The sequence below is a fragment of the Filicampus tigris genome, chromosome 4 (genome assembly GCF_054856515.1).
Source record: "Filicampus tigris isolate MCC_2025a chromosome 4, RoL_Ftig_1.0, whole genome shotgun sequence".
NCBI classification, from domain to species: Eukaryota; Metazoa; Chordata; class Actinopteri; order Syngnathiformes; family Syngnathidae; genus Filicampus; species Filicampus tigris.
The window spans coordinates 29,560,112-29,576,395 of NC_141220.1; the positions used below are offsets into that span (position 1 = coordinate 29,560,112).

A 16,284-nucleotide genomic window follows, 5' to 3' on the forward strand; every position below is an offset into this window, starting at 1 on the left:
ACACTGATGCCAGGCTGGTATGCGAACTGGAGTGGGTCCATTGAGGAGCTCACCAGGGGGCGCAGGTGGACAAGGACCAGTCTCTCCAGGGTCTTCATCAGGTGAGACGTCAGCGCCACCGGTCTGAAGCTGTTGAGCTCCTTCGGGTGGGGGGTCTTTGGCACCGGGACCAGGCAGGATGTTTTCCATAGCTGGGGGACCCTGCCCAGCTTCAGGCTCAGGTTGAACATGTGCTGGACAATTCCACACAGCTGGTCTGCGCAGGATTTGAGGAGCTGAAATGATGCGATGCTATTGTTCGCTCCTTAGCAAAACGGATGTCCCTGCAACTAATGTGAGGCCTCGGTCATGGACAGGGATGGACCAGGATTATGATTAAAGCAGAAGTCCATTTTTTTTTTGGTTGCAATAATATGCTCTATGTGCCCCTACACGTCTAAACATGGTATTCTGATAAACATGCCGCCTGTGGAATAACAATTCAGAAGACCCGTTGTCAGCCATCCAAGGGGGCTGACATTTTATGCAGCTTCGCCCCCTGCTGTCGACTGAAATTGACATCAAATTGCCCATGGCTCGCCCTAGGAACGTCACATGAGCAAACCCAGACAATCCGTGACTGACCTTCAAGGGGAGCCCATGGACTCTTTGACATCGACAGTTGTCTTTGACAGTTGCTCCATAAGATGTCAGCCTCCTTAAATGGCTGAAAATGTGTGGGTCCACAAATGCAATATTAATCACAATACCTAGTGGGGGGATATTGCAAATAAAAAAACTTGACTTGACTACTAGTACTTGAAGACCAGTTACTTGAACCAGACCCAGGACCATAGACTTTAGTTCAATAGTCGCCGATGATGTTGTTAGCTTGTTCACCAAAAAATGCTAACGATACACTAGCAATGTAAGACCTCAACACATGGAACAGATAAGGGTCATGGATGGACCAGGAACAATGGAACAAAACATCACTTTGGGCAAATGAAAAAATGACTTGCTCGCACAGTTCTCCATGAGACTGCTTGCTTCAAGCCCAAAATTGCATAGCCTATACTTTTTTTTTTTTTTACTTAAGGAGTCGAATTAGTACTTTACTTTACTAGTATTTTTTACGCAAATATCTGTACGTAAGTATAGATTGTGAGTACTTCCGGTCGTAGTCGACGGTTTTGACGTCACGCGGCGGGAGGAAGAACAGGAAATGGACGATGCAGCTAAACGTACAAAGTTGAAGTCTCAACTGTTTGTCGGAGCGTAACTTCGGCGGAGCTCTTATCAGCGATGTAATCTTATAAAGTTTCAACCGTAAGTACGAAACGCAAGTTAGCAGATTTACTTGAGTTTTATTGTAATTTCTTCTTCGTCGGCGAGATCACGTGAGTTTTATGCTGCGTTCACTTCCCCCCCGAAAACAAGAGCTCATAGCTGGCAATACGTCACAAAGTTTCGAGGGATCACGATTGTGGCTCGTTGCATCAAAAGTGGCGACCCGCGTTGAGAATAGTGCATTAAATGGAATTATACCGATCACGTTGTAAAGAAGGCAGGCGAGGCAACAGATAGTTCGTGCGTGTAGAAGTACATATACTTGTGGAAAAAAAAAAAGAAAGAAAAAGGACTGGCAAAAATCCAAGTACTGATTTACCTCTTTTTGATTAAAAGTATACAGACTCTGAAAAGTACTTAAGAACAAAAGTAAAACTATGTGTTTACTGGCAATTATATAAAATACCTGTTTTGGTCATTTTAAATAATTATCTGCACGGAAAATACTTTTCCTCTTTTTATTAACAACCAAGAAAAGCAGTCTGTCATTTTTCATCATTTGAGAATATAGATATGTTTAAAAATGTAGGTACAAGTAAAAGGTCATCTGCAAAATACTCACCTAGAAAAAAAAATAGACTTCGGTAACTTTAAAGGTGAACTTTGTTTTCAAACTCGGTGAACAATTGTCGCTTTTTGTATAAATTACTCACAAAAGGTTTTGGGGTGTGAACCTAAAATGCACTTTTACCTTTACAGGTGAACTTCTTTTGCCACTTTTGAATGTCTGTAAACCGCTCAATGTTTCAATACTTTTTGCACAACTTGCTGTTCTCTAACATGGAGCCAAATGGCAAAAATCACAACATGAGTCACAGAAGGGCGTCCTTGGAAATGTATCGGCCCATTCATTCATTCATTATCCATACCGCTTATCCTCACAAGGGTCGCGGGCGTGCTGGAGCCTATCCCAGCTGTCTTTGGGCAGTAGGCGGGGGACACCCTGAATTGGTTGCCAGCCAAAGGCAGGGCACACAGAGACAAACATCCGCACTCACAATCACACCTAGGGGCAATTTAGACAGTCCAATCAACTTACCATGCATGTTTTTGGAATGTGGGAGGAAACCGGAGTACCCGGAGGAAACCCACGCAGGCACGGGGAGAACATGCTAACTCCACACAGGGTGGCCGGAGCCGGGATCGAACCCACGACCTCTGAACTGTGAGGCGGACGTGCTAACCAGTCGACCACCGTGCCGCCTGTATCGGCCCAATCATTGACTAAACCACAGGTGCCAAACTCAAGGACTGTGGTCATGATCTGGTCCGTTACATAATTTAATATGGACCGCGAAAACAAATTATGTGCATCGACTTTGCAAAACTTCCCCAGCATTCGAAACCAACATGGGACCGGCTATGTTATTTATCACCCTCATCAGAGGACAATGGGGAAGAGGAGCTAGCATGTTTCAAGTTAACATCAGCGGTTTTGAGCAGCAAGCGGCGGCGGCGGCAGCGGCGCCAGGTTCTGCAGCACCCTCCTAGACTGAATGGAGTTATTCCTCGGCATGGATGTCCACGACTTCCCCAAAAGTCCCCTGCGGGGTCTTTGCCTCCCACTTAGTACCTTGTTTCCTCTTGCCTGGCACGACGGTTGCTAATGATCTCAGTGGATCGATTTCATCAAGGAACCATGGTCAAGTAGTCTCTAGCTAGAATTGACAAATCAAAAAGAACTTTGGCGACATGTGTTACAACCATTTGCAAACGCTCACGACTATTTTGCAAACACTTGCCACTGTTAGCAGGATAATACATTTTCAAGGAAAAGATGGTCAACATTTCTTTGCAACAAGAAAATCTGTTTGCAGCTTTTTACAAACTTTGACGAAAACCCAAATGCTCTAGTTTGCAAGCATTCGTCGCTCAGTGAAAGATCAGACTTTGAGAAAGGGCGAGTTGCGCAAAAAGTGGTATTTGTGGAACTCTTGAGTATTGGCTGCTTGGGACGGACGGGCCTGATGCTTGCCGTTTGTGATGTAAACAAAGACTAAAGGGACATTTCATCTGGAATGTTGGCTCAATGTAGGGGAGTCGTCTGCGTGTGAGTCGTAGTGGAAAGAAACTCTTGTATGAATGGGCAGTTCCGTTACGCCACATGGCAGTAAAGCGACTGACGGAAATGCATCAGCAACTGTGTCGTCCTTAACCACATGAGGTAATTCTAGTGTTGAAACATTCAACAGTTAGATATTCCAAAGTCGATAAAAGCACAAGTTTCTACTTAGTGCTTTTCAGGTTCAACCTAAAATTTGGGTGCAATGTCCTCCAAGTTTTTGTGAGTAGTGTATACATATTGTGTTTTCTCTAAAGAGAAAGACTGTATAGACTCGCTATCCCAATTTCTGCTGCTTATGAATCCATCATATTCCATTTTGTTTTGTTTCTCCTTCAGAAGCCCACTCGCGATCGAATTTGTGAAGAGTGCGGGGTTGATCCATATTGGCCTTTTAAAATTCCACTTGACAAATACAGCATAAAGTGGACATTGTGACACGGAGACGACTGATTTGTGACGCACGTCAATGACGTGACGTCATCTTTAATTGCCGTCTCCATGAAAGAGCGTCATCGAGGAAGGACCGTCTCATTTCTCGACACATTTGTTCCTCCTCCCCATCACTCCTCTGTTGACCTCCTAAATAGATCAGTAGTGGGAGACGCTAGCATGTAAGAAGAGGAGCGAAGACCAAGGAAGTTGCAAATAGAGAAATTGGCCCGTGGGTTTTCCGGATTCCCAGTTAGTCCGAACGCATCATGACCGCAGCCCACTCGGCCCGCCAGTGTTTTCGCGCATGCGCACAGAGCATTTCGGGGATGGGTCTGTCGAGCGACTCAAGATGGCGACTCTGGCAAAAGCGCCAGCACAGCTAGCGAAGTAGATGCGCCCAATCGGCCCCTTGAGCGGCTTTGCTCGCGCCCCAGCGAGCCTTTGGTGAACCATGACGAGCGGGCGCGAGCTTGGGAGACGCGATTGAGCGGGATTGAAGGAGCGCGAACGACGATGTGCGAGAGCTATGGCCGCTCGCTGCTGCGTGTGTCGGTGGCGCAGATCTGCCAGGCTCTGGGCTGGGACGCCGTTCAGCTAACCGCCTGCGACCTGCTGGCCGATGTGCTGCAGCGATACATCCAGCAGATGGGCCGAGTCTGCCATCGCTACTCCGAGCTGTGTAAGTGCATCTCGAGTTGACCCCGTTACCACTCTACGTACAGCGGGTTTTTTTTTCTTTTTCTTTTTCTTTTTTTCTTTTTCTTTTTTTTTTTGCTCTCGTGCTTGAGTACGCGATCACGTTGTTGTCCTCAGACTAGCGCCCTCTAGGGAAAGTAGTGCAGCACTGTGCACCGGTGCTTCCCAACAGTTTTGGGCTTGTGTACCCCCGAACCTTTTTGTCGTACTCCCTCACTCATGCGTGTTGACGAGTCTCCAAACGTAGAGCATTACACAACGGATCATTGCATGAAAATCCTTTTTTCATCCAATCACTTTTAAATATCGGTCATTGTCTTCTTTTTTAAAACTCAAAAAAAATGTTGCCGTGAAAATAAATATAAAAAAAAAAGACAGAACTACATCAAACTTAACAATAAACTTGCCTCTGTTATAGCATTTACCACAAGAAACGAGATCCACGTAAAAAACACACGCACACACACACACACACACACACACAATAAACAAAACGATGACAATAACAATAACACTTTAGACCAGGTCAATGTGACCAATAACTCAATAGGCAGGTGAAGTACATTTTTCGGGTAGCTGTACTTTACTTGAGTATTACATTTTTCCATTGAAGATGACACTTGGTCAATAGCAGTGGTGACTTGTAACCGAGTACAAATACTTTGTTACTGTACCTAAGTACAGGCTATTTTTCAGGCATCTCTATTTCATTATTTGTTTTTGTGACGACGCTTTACTCTCACTCCCTATGTTTGGTAAATCTATATCTGCACATTCTACTCTTAAATGATATATTTTCAAAAATGTACATGATTCAAATAAAGTGTTTGTGATTATTAAATCTATCTAATCTTTGAAAAACACATTCCACTAATCAATCTAGTATTTTTAAAAAATGTACACGATTCAAATAAAATGTTTGTAAATGGATTTTAAAAAAAAAACTCTAAAAGATTTGGGTCGCAGCCTCCATTCCCGTCACAATTTTGGTCAATTTCATATTTTTTCACAATTGGTCAGTCCAGACATCTGAGTGTTAATTGTACAAATTATTGCTCTTTGACGATGCCATATTAATGATTGAAGAAACATGGCGTTTTTGGGGTCTCCTGAAGAGTGGCGATTTGGCGGTAGAAAAATTCCACCCAACACCAGCGAAACGTGTCGTAGTTTAAAGTTAAAGCCCGCGTACAGCTAGCTAGCGTGGTTGTTCTAACATTAGCATTTTTGCATTGACATGGCAGACGGGAGGACGGATCCTGTCCTGGACGATGTGAGTCAGGCTTTCCGGCTGCTGGGTGTGAGTCTGAGTGAACTGGACGACTATGTCAACAACCTGGAACCCGTGGCCTTCCCCCAACAGTTGCCCACCTTCCCCGTCGGCAAGAACAATGTGCTGCAGTTCCCTCAGTCTGGCGCGCTTGTTGCCGAAGAGCGCAAGGACTATATTCCAGATTACATGCCGCCTCTGGTGTCCTTACAAGAAGGTGAGTTCCCCCCCGCCCCCGTGGACGTCAAATGATCGGCTCAGTTGTTCGATACCTCGAGCGTATTGTCGATTTTCATCAGAACGCGTGGGAAGAGTGAGTCAAGAGAGTTTGTTTCTGTCCTTTTGTGACGAAAAGCAGCGGTTTTGATTATGGATAAGATTGACGCCATCAAACTGTTGAAATGATACTCGCCGTCTCCCGGAATGCCATCACGTTATCATACGTGACGCATTGCCTTTCTAATTGCTCCAGTTATCCAAGCGTCCGCGAAGCGATCGAGGCAGCGCGTGGGACTGAATGAGCCGTTTGCTGTTTGACTGTGCGCACGCAGGCCCGGGTGGACATAGACGTGTTTCGAGAAGCTCGACGACTGTAACAAAGTGCTGGAAGAAAGAGTGAATGGAATGGAAGGGAAAGCCTTTAGCGCCGAGCAGCCACCGAGATGGGGAGAAAGCGAGAGAACAGCTCGCGGACGTACTTCCGTGGCCGCTTTGTTGCCGCCGCAGTCACATTGGCTCGCCGGCCGAATGTATCAACTTTGCGTCTGCTCCGACTCGCTGGTAAACGTGCTGAAATAACAAAGCCCTGTGGAGTCGCTGAACGCGATGGCCGGCACGCACGCCGCCGAGTCGGCCGGACGAGCGAATCCTTTGTCTTTGGAAAGTCGCAACTTTCCGGCGGCTCTGAACTATTCAATAAACGAGAAAATAGACCTTCGCCGAGCGTGACACAAGTGAGCCAAAATGGTCAAACCGGGCCCGCTTTTCGTGTACCTAGCCCGCCTGACACACGTGTCCCCGTTCTTTTCCAGAAGAGGAGGAGGAGGAGGAGGTCCTTCCCGACATGGGCACCTCAGCCGAAGCCATGCAGGTAGCCATGGAGGAGGACGAGGACGAATTTGACGAGGACGAGACGGTCAACGACGAGAACCACCCGCTCAAGAGGCCCCTGGACAGTCCCGACGAGGCGCTGGGCATGATGCCCACGTCCAAGCGGCCTCGCGTGCTCCCCGGCCTCAGCCCGGAGTGGGGCGCCGAGCCCCGGGAGCCCCTCACCTCCCTCAACCCCCAGCGCGTGCCTCCGCCGGGCGTGCTGCCCTCTCACGATAGCCTTGACCCGCCGTCGCCCGAAACACCGCCCGGAGCCCCGCCCTCCTTCAGACCTCAGCCGACCATACCCAAACACCCCGACCAAAAAGTCCTTGGCGCCTCCGGAAGGAAGCCCAAAGTCTCATCGCCTGCGAGACAAAGAACTAAGTCCCCGAAAGGGCTCGTTCCTGCCCCGGGGGGTGGCAGTCCCATTCATTCTCCCCCGAAAACCTGCAAGGAGAGGAAGAAGTCTCCAGGTAGGACAAAGAGTCCCAAAAGTCCCAAGAGCCCGAAGACGGCGGTGGCCAAAGCCCCTCAGCCCCCGAGCAAGACGGACGGCGTTCACAAGCTGCCCGTGTCCCTGCTCAGCGAGCGCATGGGCAAAGAGAACATCCACGCGCGGCACAACGCGGACGGCAAGGAGCCCGACGAGGGCCCCTTGCTCAAAGCGGCGCCCGACAACGGCGCCATCGAGGACTCCATCAGCGCCGTCATCGCCAAGGCGCGTTCGGAGCGCCGGCCCGACCCCTTCGCCTTCTCCTCGGGCTCCGACTCGGACAGCAACGGCTTCTCCAGCCCCAGGAGGCTGACCATCATGGAGCCCAAAGCGCCGCCGGGCGCCGGCCCGCCCGCGCCCGCGCCCGCCTCCGCGCCCGCGCCGCTCCACCTGCAGCTGGGCCAGGGAAAGTGGACGCTGGACGACTCCATCAACGAGGTGATCCGGAAGGTGCACCAGGGCGGGCCCTCGGCGCAGCCGCCCAACCGCGGAGAGTACGTCTCATCCGGCTCGGCCTCGCCCCCGACGCCCGAACCCCTGCTCAAGGTTTTCGAGGAGAAAACCAAGTTGTCGGCGGTGGACGTGAAGAAGAAGCTGAAGAAGGAGCTGAAGACCAAGCTGAAGAAGAAGGAGAAGCCCAAAGACAAGGAGCGGGAGAAGGACAAGAGCAAGCTCAAGGACAAGGACAAGGAGAAGAACAAGGAGAAGAACAAGGGCAAGGACGTGTCCAAGGATGGTAAGATTCTCTGGAAGGAGTTTGGCCTGAAGGAGGACGACTTCTTGGGCCAGCGGGACTTTGCGCTGCCGGAGGCCTCCGTCAAGGTCAAAGCCAGAGACGGCGATGGCGGCGCCGGCGCCAAGAAAGACAAGGACAAGCACAAGGACAAAAAGAAGGACAAGGAAAAAGGCAAGAAGGACAAGGAGAAGAAAGACAAGGGCAAAGACAAGAGCAAGGACGACCGGCAGAAACAAGGCGCCCTGACCCCCATCGCCCTGGGGGAGGGAGCCACCCTCTTCGCTCCCTCCTCCTGCCAGCGCCTGCCCTCCGTGCTGCCCGTCCTCCAGGACGGCAAGAGCAAGGAGAAGGACAAGAAGAAAGACAAGAAGGAGAAGAAGAAGAAGAAGGAGAAGGAGCGCGAGAAGGCCAAGGAGAAGGAGCGCGAGAAGGAGGACAAGAGGAAAGAAAAGGAGCGCGAGAAAGACAAACGGGAGAAGGAGAAGGAGAAAGAGAAGGACAGACTGAGATTGGAGAAGGTCTTTGTTGTGCTTTTTTTTTCTGCTTCTTACTTTTCAAAATGAGTCACGTGCCGCGCTAGGGCTCGGCGCTTCTCGTTCTTTGTTTTTTTCTTTTTCTGTTTTTGAACGGACCTCCAAAACGCCTTTGGCTGGTCAAAGCACGCCCGACGTTAGAGTCGACTTGGAGGCCTGTGACCGGCCGGCGTTGGCCTTCAGAAACGAGGCGGCGATTTGAACCCTGGAAAGATTCAAAGTAATTGCTGAAAATGCGCAAAAACTCACAGCGAGGTTGGGCCCAAATGTGGGGGTGTCGCGTTAAACCTCTGGCCGCCATTTCCATTTTCATTATTTTGGGGGCGAAGTCGCCCACTTGATCAGAACTTAAGCACCGTGTATCGCAAAAGAAACGCGGACGTTTGTATCGAGTTACTGAATTATTACTGGCTCCGTTTTTGCCTCAAGTGTGCGCGTTCATCTGAACTAGCCCAAACGCTTCCGTCCTTGCGTTCTGTGCACGTCCACTCACCGGCCTGGAGGATCTCGTTTCCAATTGTTTAGCCAAGATGGCATTTAGCGACAACACAAGACTGTCGTGATGTGATGAAGATGACGACGACGACGATGATGATGATGATGTTATCAACTGGAGCGAGCCAGGGGACCTCGGGAGAATATTTAAGATTGAGTAATAAACACTACTATAGCGTTTTATTGCAAAATGTTAAAAGACCTTTTCGGGTATTGTCAAATAACAATTGCAAAATAACGCAAGGTTCTTTGAAGAAGACACAAAGACTTCTACTTCCGGCTCGTTGAAACGTATACGCCAGTCGAGATCTTTACGGTCCAAAAAGGTCCCGCGCAAGGACATACTTGTCACGCAAAGGGATAAGGTGCTAAATGTTAACAGTTAGTTAACCAACCAAAATTGCCGTCCCGGATTCCACGCACAAGACAGGCTGGGCGTGTCACTCGGTCGGTGGGTGAAATGGCGGGCGTCGTGTGGCATTCATTGGCCAGCGTGCGTTGAACCACTAGAGGGCAGAATATTCTGCATTTGCAATGTGACTACCGGAATGTGACTACCGGGAAGCACAAGGAAAGCGCCGTGCGGGCAATTAATGAAGGCGGCTCCGTAGAAGTGAACATGCAGTGTTTTTGCTTTTTAAAACCTAATCGAGTGGTGTTCCAAGAATGACTTTTCTTTTGATGCGTCAAGTAGAAGCTCCAATTCGTGCTGTTGTTGTAATTTGGGAGTAGGCGATGACCCAATGATTGCAAATGCCCATCATTGGCCTCTTTTCCTACTCCAGAGATGCTGCGGACGGACGGAGTCATCGGCGGGCCTCTGATAGCCCCGCCTAAAGTTCAGCTGCTCTAACGGGCCTTTTCAATCGAGCATGTGTTGTGTTGCGTTTGCACAGGTGAAGGCAGACGCTGCCGCCGCCGCCGCCGCTGCCGCTGCCGCCGCCGCCGCCGCCGCCGCGCTGGCCACTCCCTCTCCGGTCATTCCCAGACTGACGCTGCGTGTGGGAGGCCAGGACAAAATGTAAGACCGGCTCAAGGCTCCCTTTTACATTTGTTTTTTTTCCTCTCTCTCTCTCTCTCTCTCCTTGTTACCTTTTCACTGGGCTGTTTTCTGTCGGCCGCGCTGGTGCATGAGGTCGGATGCCGCTCGCTGGCTCAGCTCGCGTGACGTCTTTGAAATCTGACGAAACGAGAGAATCCACAGTTGGACTGTCGGCTCAAGCGCACCCAAAAATGGCCCGGACACTTTTTTTTTTCCTTTTCATCTCTGAAATGACATTTGGAAAATGTCATTTTTTGGTATTTGTATTTACGGTCATTTCAAATGGTTTATTTCTCATTTCATTAAACTCTTGCTTTCTTCAAATGAGTTTATTTTTAATTTAATTTATTTCAAACTTCATTTGAAATGAGACCAATTACAAACAGCTCATGGGGAAATTTAAATGTCACTCGAATGTCCAGCTGCGGTCCTCGAGGGCCGCTATCTTGGATGCTTTCGATGTTTCCCTCCTCCTACACGCCCGATTCAAACGATCGGCTCAGCTCAGCGGGAGCCCGATGGTTTTCGTTTTCATCCCGATCATTTGACTCTGGTGTATTGGAGGAGGGAAACACCCAAGACAGCGGCCCTCGAGTACCGGAGTTTGACACCTGTGTCCCAAAAGTGACTGGCTATTCCGCTTTGAGCTTTGGCTCTTTAGCGGCATCGACGCATGTCAAGTGAATTCCGTTCAAGAAAATAATCTTCCATTTCCGAGTCCATTTAGTCACGTAGCGCCACCCATTCCCAACGCAAGTTATTTCGAGGCACGTTACGCATGGAGCACGTCGCGAAGCAAACTCTTTATTCATAACCCCTGTGGTAGTTGCGCTGCGTCGGAGTGGTTGGCATCTGAGTTTGTTTTGCCGTATCGTATTCGCGACATGCCATGAAGTGGTCCTCTGTTGTCCTGTCGCCCCCTCCAGCGTGATCAGCAAGGTGCTTCCCAACTCGGAAGCAAAAGCGCCGGCCCCCAAAACGCCCGCCGCCAAGTCGGCCCCCGCCGGTCGGCCCCGCTCGCCCCCGCCGCCTCCCGTCCTGTTGCCGGCGCTGCCGTGCGCGGGCGGGCCGCCCCCGTCGCCGCTGCCCCCGCCTCCCGCGCCCTCCTCCTCGTTGTCGTTGTTGTCGTCGTCGTCGCTGCTGGCGGCGGCGGCGGCGGCGGCGGCGGCCCCGCTGCTGTCCCCGGCCGCCTCCCTCAAGATGCCCGTTCGCAGCGTGGTCACCGAGACGGTCAGCACGTACGTGGTGAGTGGACTGGCACGCAAACACCAGGGCGCCGCGACGGGGCCACGCCCACCTTGACCTTTGGCACCCCTGGCTTCCCCTTTTCAGATTCGAGACGAAAGCGGAAATCAGATCTGGATCTGTCCCGGATGCGACAAGCCGGACGACGGCAGCCCCATGATTGGATGCGACGACTGCGACGACTGGTATCACTGGTACGCAGCTTTGATTCTCACGTGCGACGTGCCGAGTACGCTGGCCGCCCAGCAAATTTGAAGCCCGATTTTCATTTTTGCTTTTGATGTTGACTTAGAAAAGCGTATTTGCCATGTGTTGGAATTCAGAGCGATGACGCTTCGCAGAAAAAAAGTCCACCTGCCGCTCATTGATGAAATACGTATTGCTGGCATCGGGCCGAATCTTTGCCCCTTCAAAATAGTCCCAGGAGACCCCAAAACCGCTATGTTGGTTCGCCTGTTGACATTGGGTCATCATCAAAGAGAGCAAGCCGTTTTTCAACACCTTACATTGGTCCAAAATCCGTTTCCACACATGTGGACTGACTATTGAAAAAATATGACATTTACCAAGTTGTCACTGAGGAGGTTTCGGCCCTTCACCAGCGAGCGACGTGATATTATTATTACGATTACTATTACAGCGGTACCTCTACTTACGAACGTCTCTTCATGCCAAATTTTCAAGTTACGAAACGCCTCGACGGGAAAACATCGCCTCTCGTTCCGAAAGAAGTTTCAGGATACGAAAGGGAACAATACAGTATGGGCTGATACTCGCAGCTCCGGAGTTTCCTGAACGCAACATACTCGTAGCTGCTCTGCCATTGGCTATTAGCGGGCATCCTCCCGGCGTCCCGTTGGCTAATGGGAGGGACCTCTTCCGTATGTGTCTATGTGTGCGTGCAGATGGACCGGTAGATAGATACATATGTGATAGAAAGGTCAGCGCGGCGTCCTCGTCATTCGCCGCTCGGCCCATGAGGTGTTCCGAACTAGAAACGAGGAAAAGAAAAAAAAGGAGAAAATCGTTTGTTTGTCCATACAAACAAAGCAGGAGACAATAGAAAAGTATGGAAGAGGGATGCGTTTGGTTGATCTCGCCAAAGAATATGACAGTCGCCACGTTATTAAATCAGTCGTTTACAAAACGCCAGGCAAAAAGCACTTGTGAGAGAGAACATGAACCAAAGAGGGCAAAAAGCCATGAGGACAGCAATTCAAAGGTCAACCACCATCATTTTTATCCTTTACTCTATTCTTCTATACTCTACTCTTTGTTTTTTTTGTATATTACGCACAACTTCTACTGAAGACATTTCTTCCAAAACCAATTAATTTCCTAAGTAGAGGTGCCACTGTATTATGAAAGCTGATGTGCTGGCGAACAAACAACAGGCATATTCATCTCGACACGTTCACTTGCATCTCAGATTCAAAAACGTAGTAAACATTTTTGGACCGGCACCGGGTATCGAGATGGTCCACTTTGAGTTGCGTTTAACTTCGGAGATTGCCGGTGCAAGTGCCCCATGATTGAATTTCTGTCCAGTGACACATTTGCCATGTGGAACAATTTGGGATATTTTGCCTGCCCAAATGATTTTGGGAGCCAAAATGTTGAAAAAAGGACCTTGTGGTACAGTGCAGCACATTTCTGCAACACTGCAAGTATAAAGTGATGAAGTATAATGATACAATGATGATGTATATTTGAAGGCATACACATGTGTCCCCGCCCCCCCAAAAAATGGAAATGGCGTGCAAAATTTTGCAGAGTGAAACTGGTAGAGTCACGACACACAGAGTGAAATGTTTTCATGACAGGGATGATTGTAGCTCACGGCTATCAAATCAGTCAAATTCAACATCCTAAAACATGAAATGATTGCATTAGAGAAAAAAAGAAAGCTGCCGCTGCTGCGGACAGTGACGACGATGACGATGACGACAACGACTAAGACTATGATGATGTCTTCTGGTCTGTGTTCAGGGTTTGCGTGGGAATTGTGACGGCGCCCCCCGCAGACCAGCAGTGGTTTTGTGTCAAATGTTCCAGCAAGAAGAAGGACAAGAAACACAAGAAGAAGAAACACAAACCCCATTAAATCTATGCAAAGAGGCACATTTTTGTTGTGTGCGTGCGTGCGTGCATGTGTGTGTGGGGTGGGGGGCATGGGGGCATATTTTTTTGGAAGGAGCCATTGGCACTGCTGTAAGTTTAAAAAACACAACTACAACAAAAAACAATGGCTGAGAGTGACTTATGAGGATTTTTAATGATGAATGTTAGCCTGGACAACATGGGGGGTTAAAAAAAAAAAAAAAAAAAAAAAAAGGCTTTTAGCCCAGCATCTTCTCACCAAAATGCTCACAAAGAAGATTTTTCGTCATCCTTGCTTTCAGTGTACATATTAGGCCCCCCCAGCCCAGCCCGCCCCAGTGTATAAATGTAAATACAAATCCTCAAGGCAAGTGCTGTTTTTTGGGGCTCTTGGCACTCGACTTGATGCAGGCTGCATTTTCAGGTATGAGTTTTTAATGCTCTGTAATTTCTGTACATTTTTTTAAATTGAACAGTTTGTATTTTATTTGACTCCCTCCCTGGTATAGTTTGCGCAACAGTGCGGGGATGAGCCCCAAACGCGGCGAACATCCCGTTTGAAGCCGTCGCTACCGCCGAGGCCTCAAACGTGCGAGGGCCGTGCCCGCTGGGCTCCGCCGGGCTCCGCCGCTCCCAATTTGTTGTGCGTGGTGTCTGGTTTTTGTGCCCGGGTCATACTGTAGCTGTGCTTGTGTTTGTAATTCATTTGGATATGTGACTATTAAAGATCAACGGTCTGCGCTGGCAGACTTGAAAGCCGCAAATGTCCCCGACCGTCCCGAATGGGACTTTTCACTTGGCACGCTGTCTGTCTGTCCATCATCATCATCATCATCATTATCCCCTCCAGTAGCTTTTTGCATTTGCTTTAATAAAAAAAAAAAAAATAGAAATTATTTTGCCAAACCAGGTTTCAGAGAGTGCCTTTATTTCACTTTCTTGCTTCTGCTTTTGTGACTTTAGACAGCAGGCTGACGCTCGGTCTTCTTGCGCTGACTGACTGGCGACCGACCGGTACAGGGTGAGCCCACTGTCAACCATCATGAGGGTTGAAGGTGGCTTTGGGGCACAAAGCGGGTTCCACCCTGGACCGGTCACCAGCCAATCGCAGAGCACAAACAACTCACACTCACAAGCCAACATGTTTTGGGAATGTGGGAGGAAGGCCAAGTAAGCAAACACAAGAAGAACATGCAAAGTACTCAGGAATGCCGGAGCCGGGATTTTGAACCCACAACCTCAGGACTGGCACTGTAGCAACAATATACTGCAAAGTGAATCAATGACAAAAAACAGTTGACATCTTTGCTGTTTTTATCGGTCAGTTTGTCATTTAAAAAATGACTTTTTTTTGGTGCACTTTTTGTCTTTTTCCATGTTTTTTTCCTTTATTTTCAGTCCATTTCGTCATCAATCACAAGGAGTCCACCAACTACGACGGCTATCTAACACGAATTTATACGTAAATCGGAACGTGGCGTACTCTTATTACTAATGCAATAAATAAATATAAATAACCAAATGAAACCCGGTACGTACAGCGGTAGGTAACTGACCGCCACAAGCAATCTTGGTAGTGTGTAATCAAAATGGAGACAAAATCCAACAAACATGAAAAAAATGAAAGAAAAAAAAAGATGCGTATGAGCTGAAAATTATCAGCCTTTTATCCATTCGTCCATTATCCGAGCCGCAAGATAAAATGTTTTCGTTATTTACTTAATTTGAACCGTTTCTGTTTTACAGCCATATAAATCATTTTGGGATGCCGTTATTTGATTTGATTTGATTTTTTTTAAAGAGAGAACTGAGGCAATTTGGATGTGTTCTTCCTTGTCTTCTTCAAAACATTGCAGAGGATCGAGACTTGGTATTAGAAGACTGGACTCAGGTGCAAATAATGTGATCAGGAGGGTTTCAAATAAGGGGTTCAAAGTAGGGTTACAAACAGTGTGGGTCCACTCTAATGTGTTCCAGCCCATCTAAGAAGCACACCCAAAAATATTTTTCCGAAGAAAAATTGCAACCAACAGTTTTGTGCTATATAAAAAATATTTGCTCTCCACTTTTTTTTTTTTTTTCTCTCTACTTAAGAAGTAACACAGAGGTTTGTCCTTCGCTGGTCTTCTTCTGTGGTGTCTAATTTGTCTTTGGCAAACCATCTTAATGACTCATTAGCACCACCAAGCGACATTATCCTTCCACTGCAAGGAAACCAATTTGAATCGATGGTGGCTTTGGGGCTGTGAATTTTGCTGGCGCCATCTAGCGGCGGGGTTGTGAAGCACACTCAAGGCACCTCTATATGCGACACCCTTGTTGTATTAAATTGTCATCTTAATTTGGGATGATCAAAATGCATTTTTCAATTATCCATGTACGGTATCCGTGCGCTTGAATTCCGGCAGTGCGAATCCTGACGTGCATTCAAATTGCTCCTCGGCGCTGTCCCTGACATTCATACAAAGCAGCACGCAACTGGATTTCAACATCACTCGTTAAAATATTCATGTCAGCAAAAAAAAGGATTTTCGCTCGATGATCAGAAGACGAGGAGCGCAGCCCGTCAAATGTGGAAGCAGCCCGCGCTAACGTGACCTTATTTCTAATCAATCCGTGTCTTCCCTCTGGATGGAGTCCTTTTACCCGGTGTGGAATATTGCGGCCCAAAAAATAAACGATGGGGCTCTTTTAAGTGGCTTATGCGTTAAACGTGCTGCTGACTTGTCACTTTCACTTTGCTTCCCGCCTCTTGA

General features: G+C 48.4%; 1 protein-coding gene across 3 annotated transcripts; it reads left to right on the forward strand.

Annotated features, from left to right (window-relative positions):
* The first annotated feature begins 1,161 nt into the window (after positions 1-1,161).
* On the forward strand, positions 1,162-13,776 carry taf3 (TAF3 RNA polymerase II, TATA box binding protein (TBP)-associated facto). Of its 3 annotated transcripts, XM_086028779.1 has the most exons (9): positions 1,192-1,308; positions 3,731-4,505; positions 5,767-6,009; positions 6,824-8,631; positions 10,038-10,052; positions 10,083-10,162; positions 11,110-11,428; positions 11,516-11,622; positions 13,418-13,776. In XM_086028779.1, exons 2-9 carry the CDS (start codon positions 4,340-4,342, stop codon positions 13,530-13,532), a joined length of 2,853 nt encoding a protein of 950 aa, XP_085884905.1. In that variant the 5' UTR covers positions 1,192-1,308; positions 3,731-4,339; the 3' UTR covers positions 13,533-13,776. The 3 variants fall into 3 exon arrangements, with proteins under 3 accessions (XP_085884906.1, XP_085884905.1, XP_085884904.1); XM_086028778.1 differs by having other exon boundaries at positions 1,193-1,308; positions 10,038-10,162; XM_086028780.1 differs by lacking the exon at positions 3,731-4,505 and having other exon boundaries at positions 1,162-1,308; positions 10,038-10,162.
* The last annotated feature ends 2,508 nt before the right edge of the window (positions 13,777-16,284 follow it).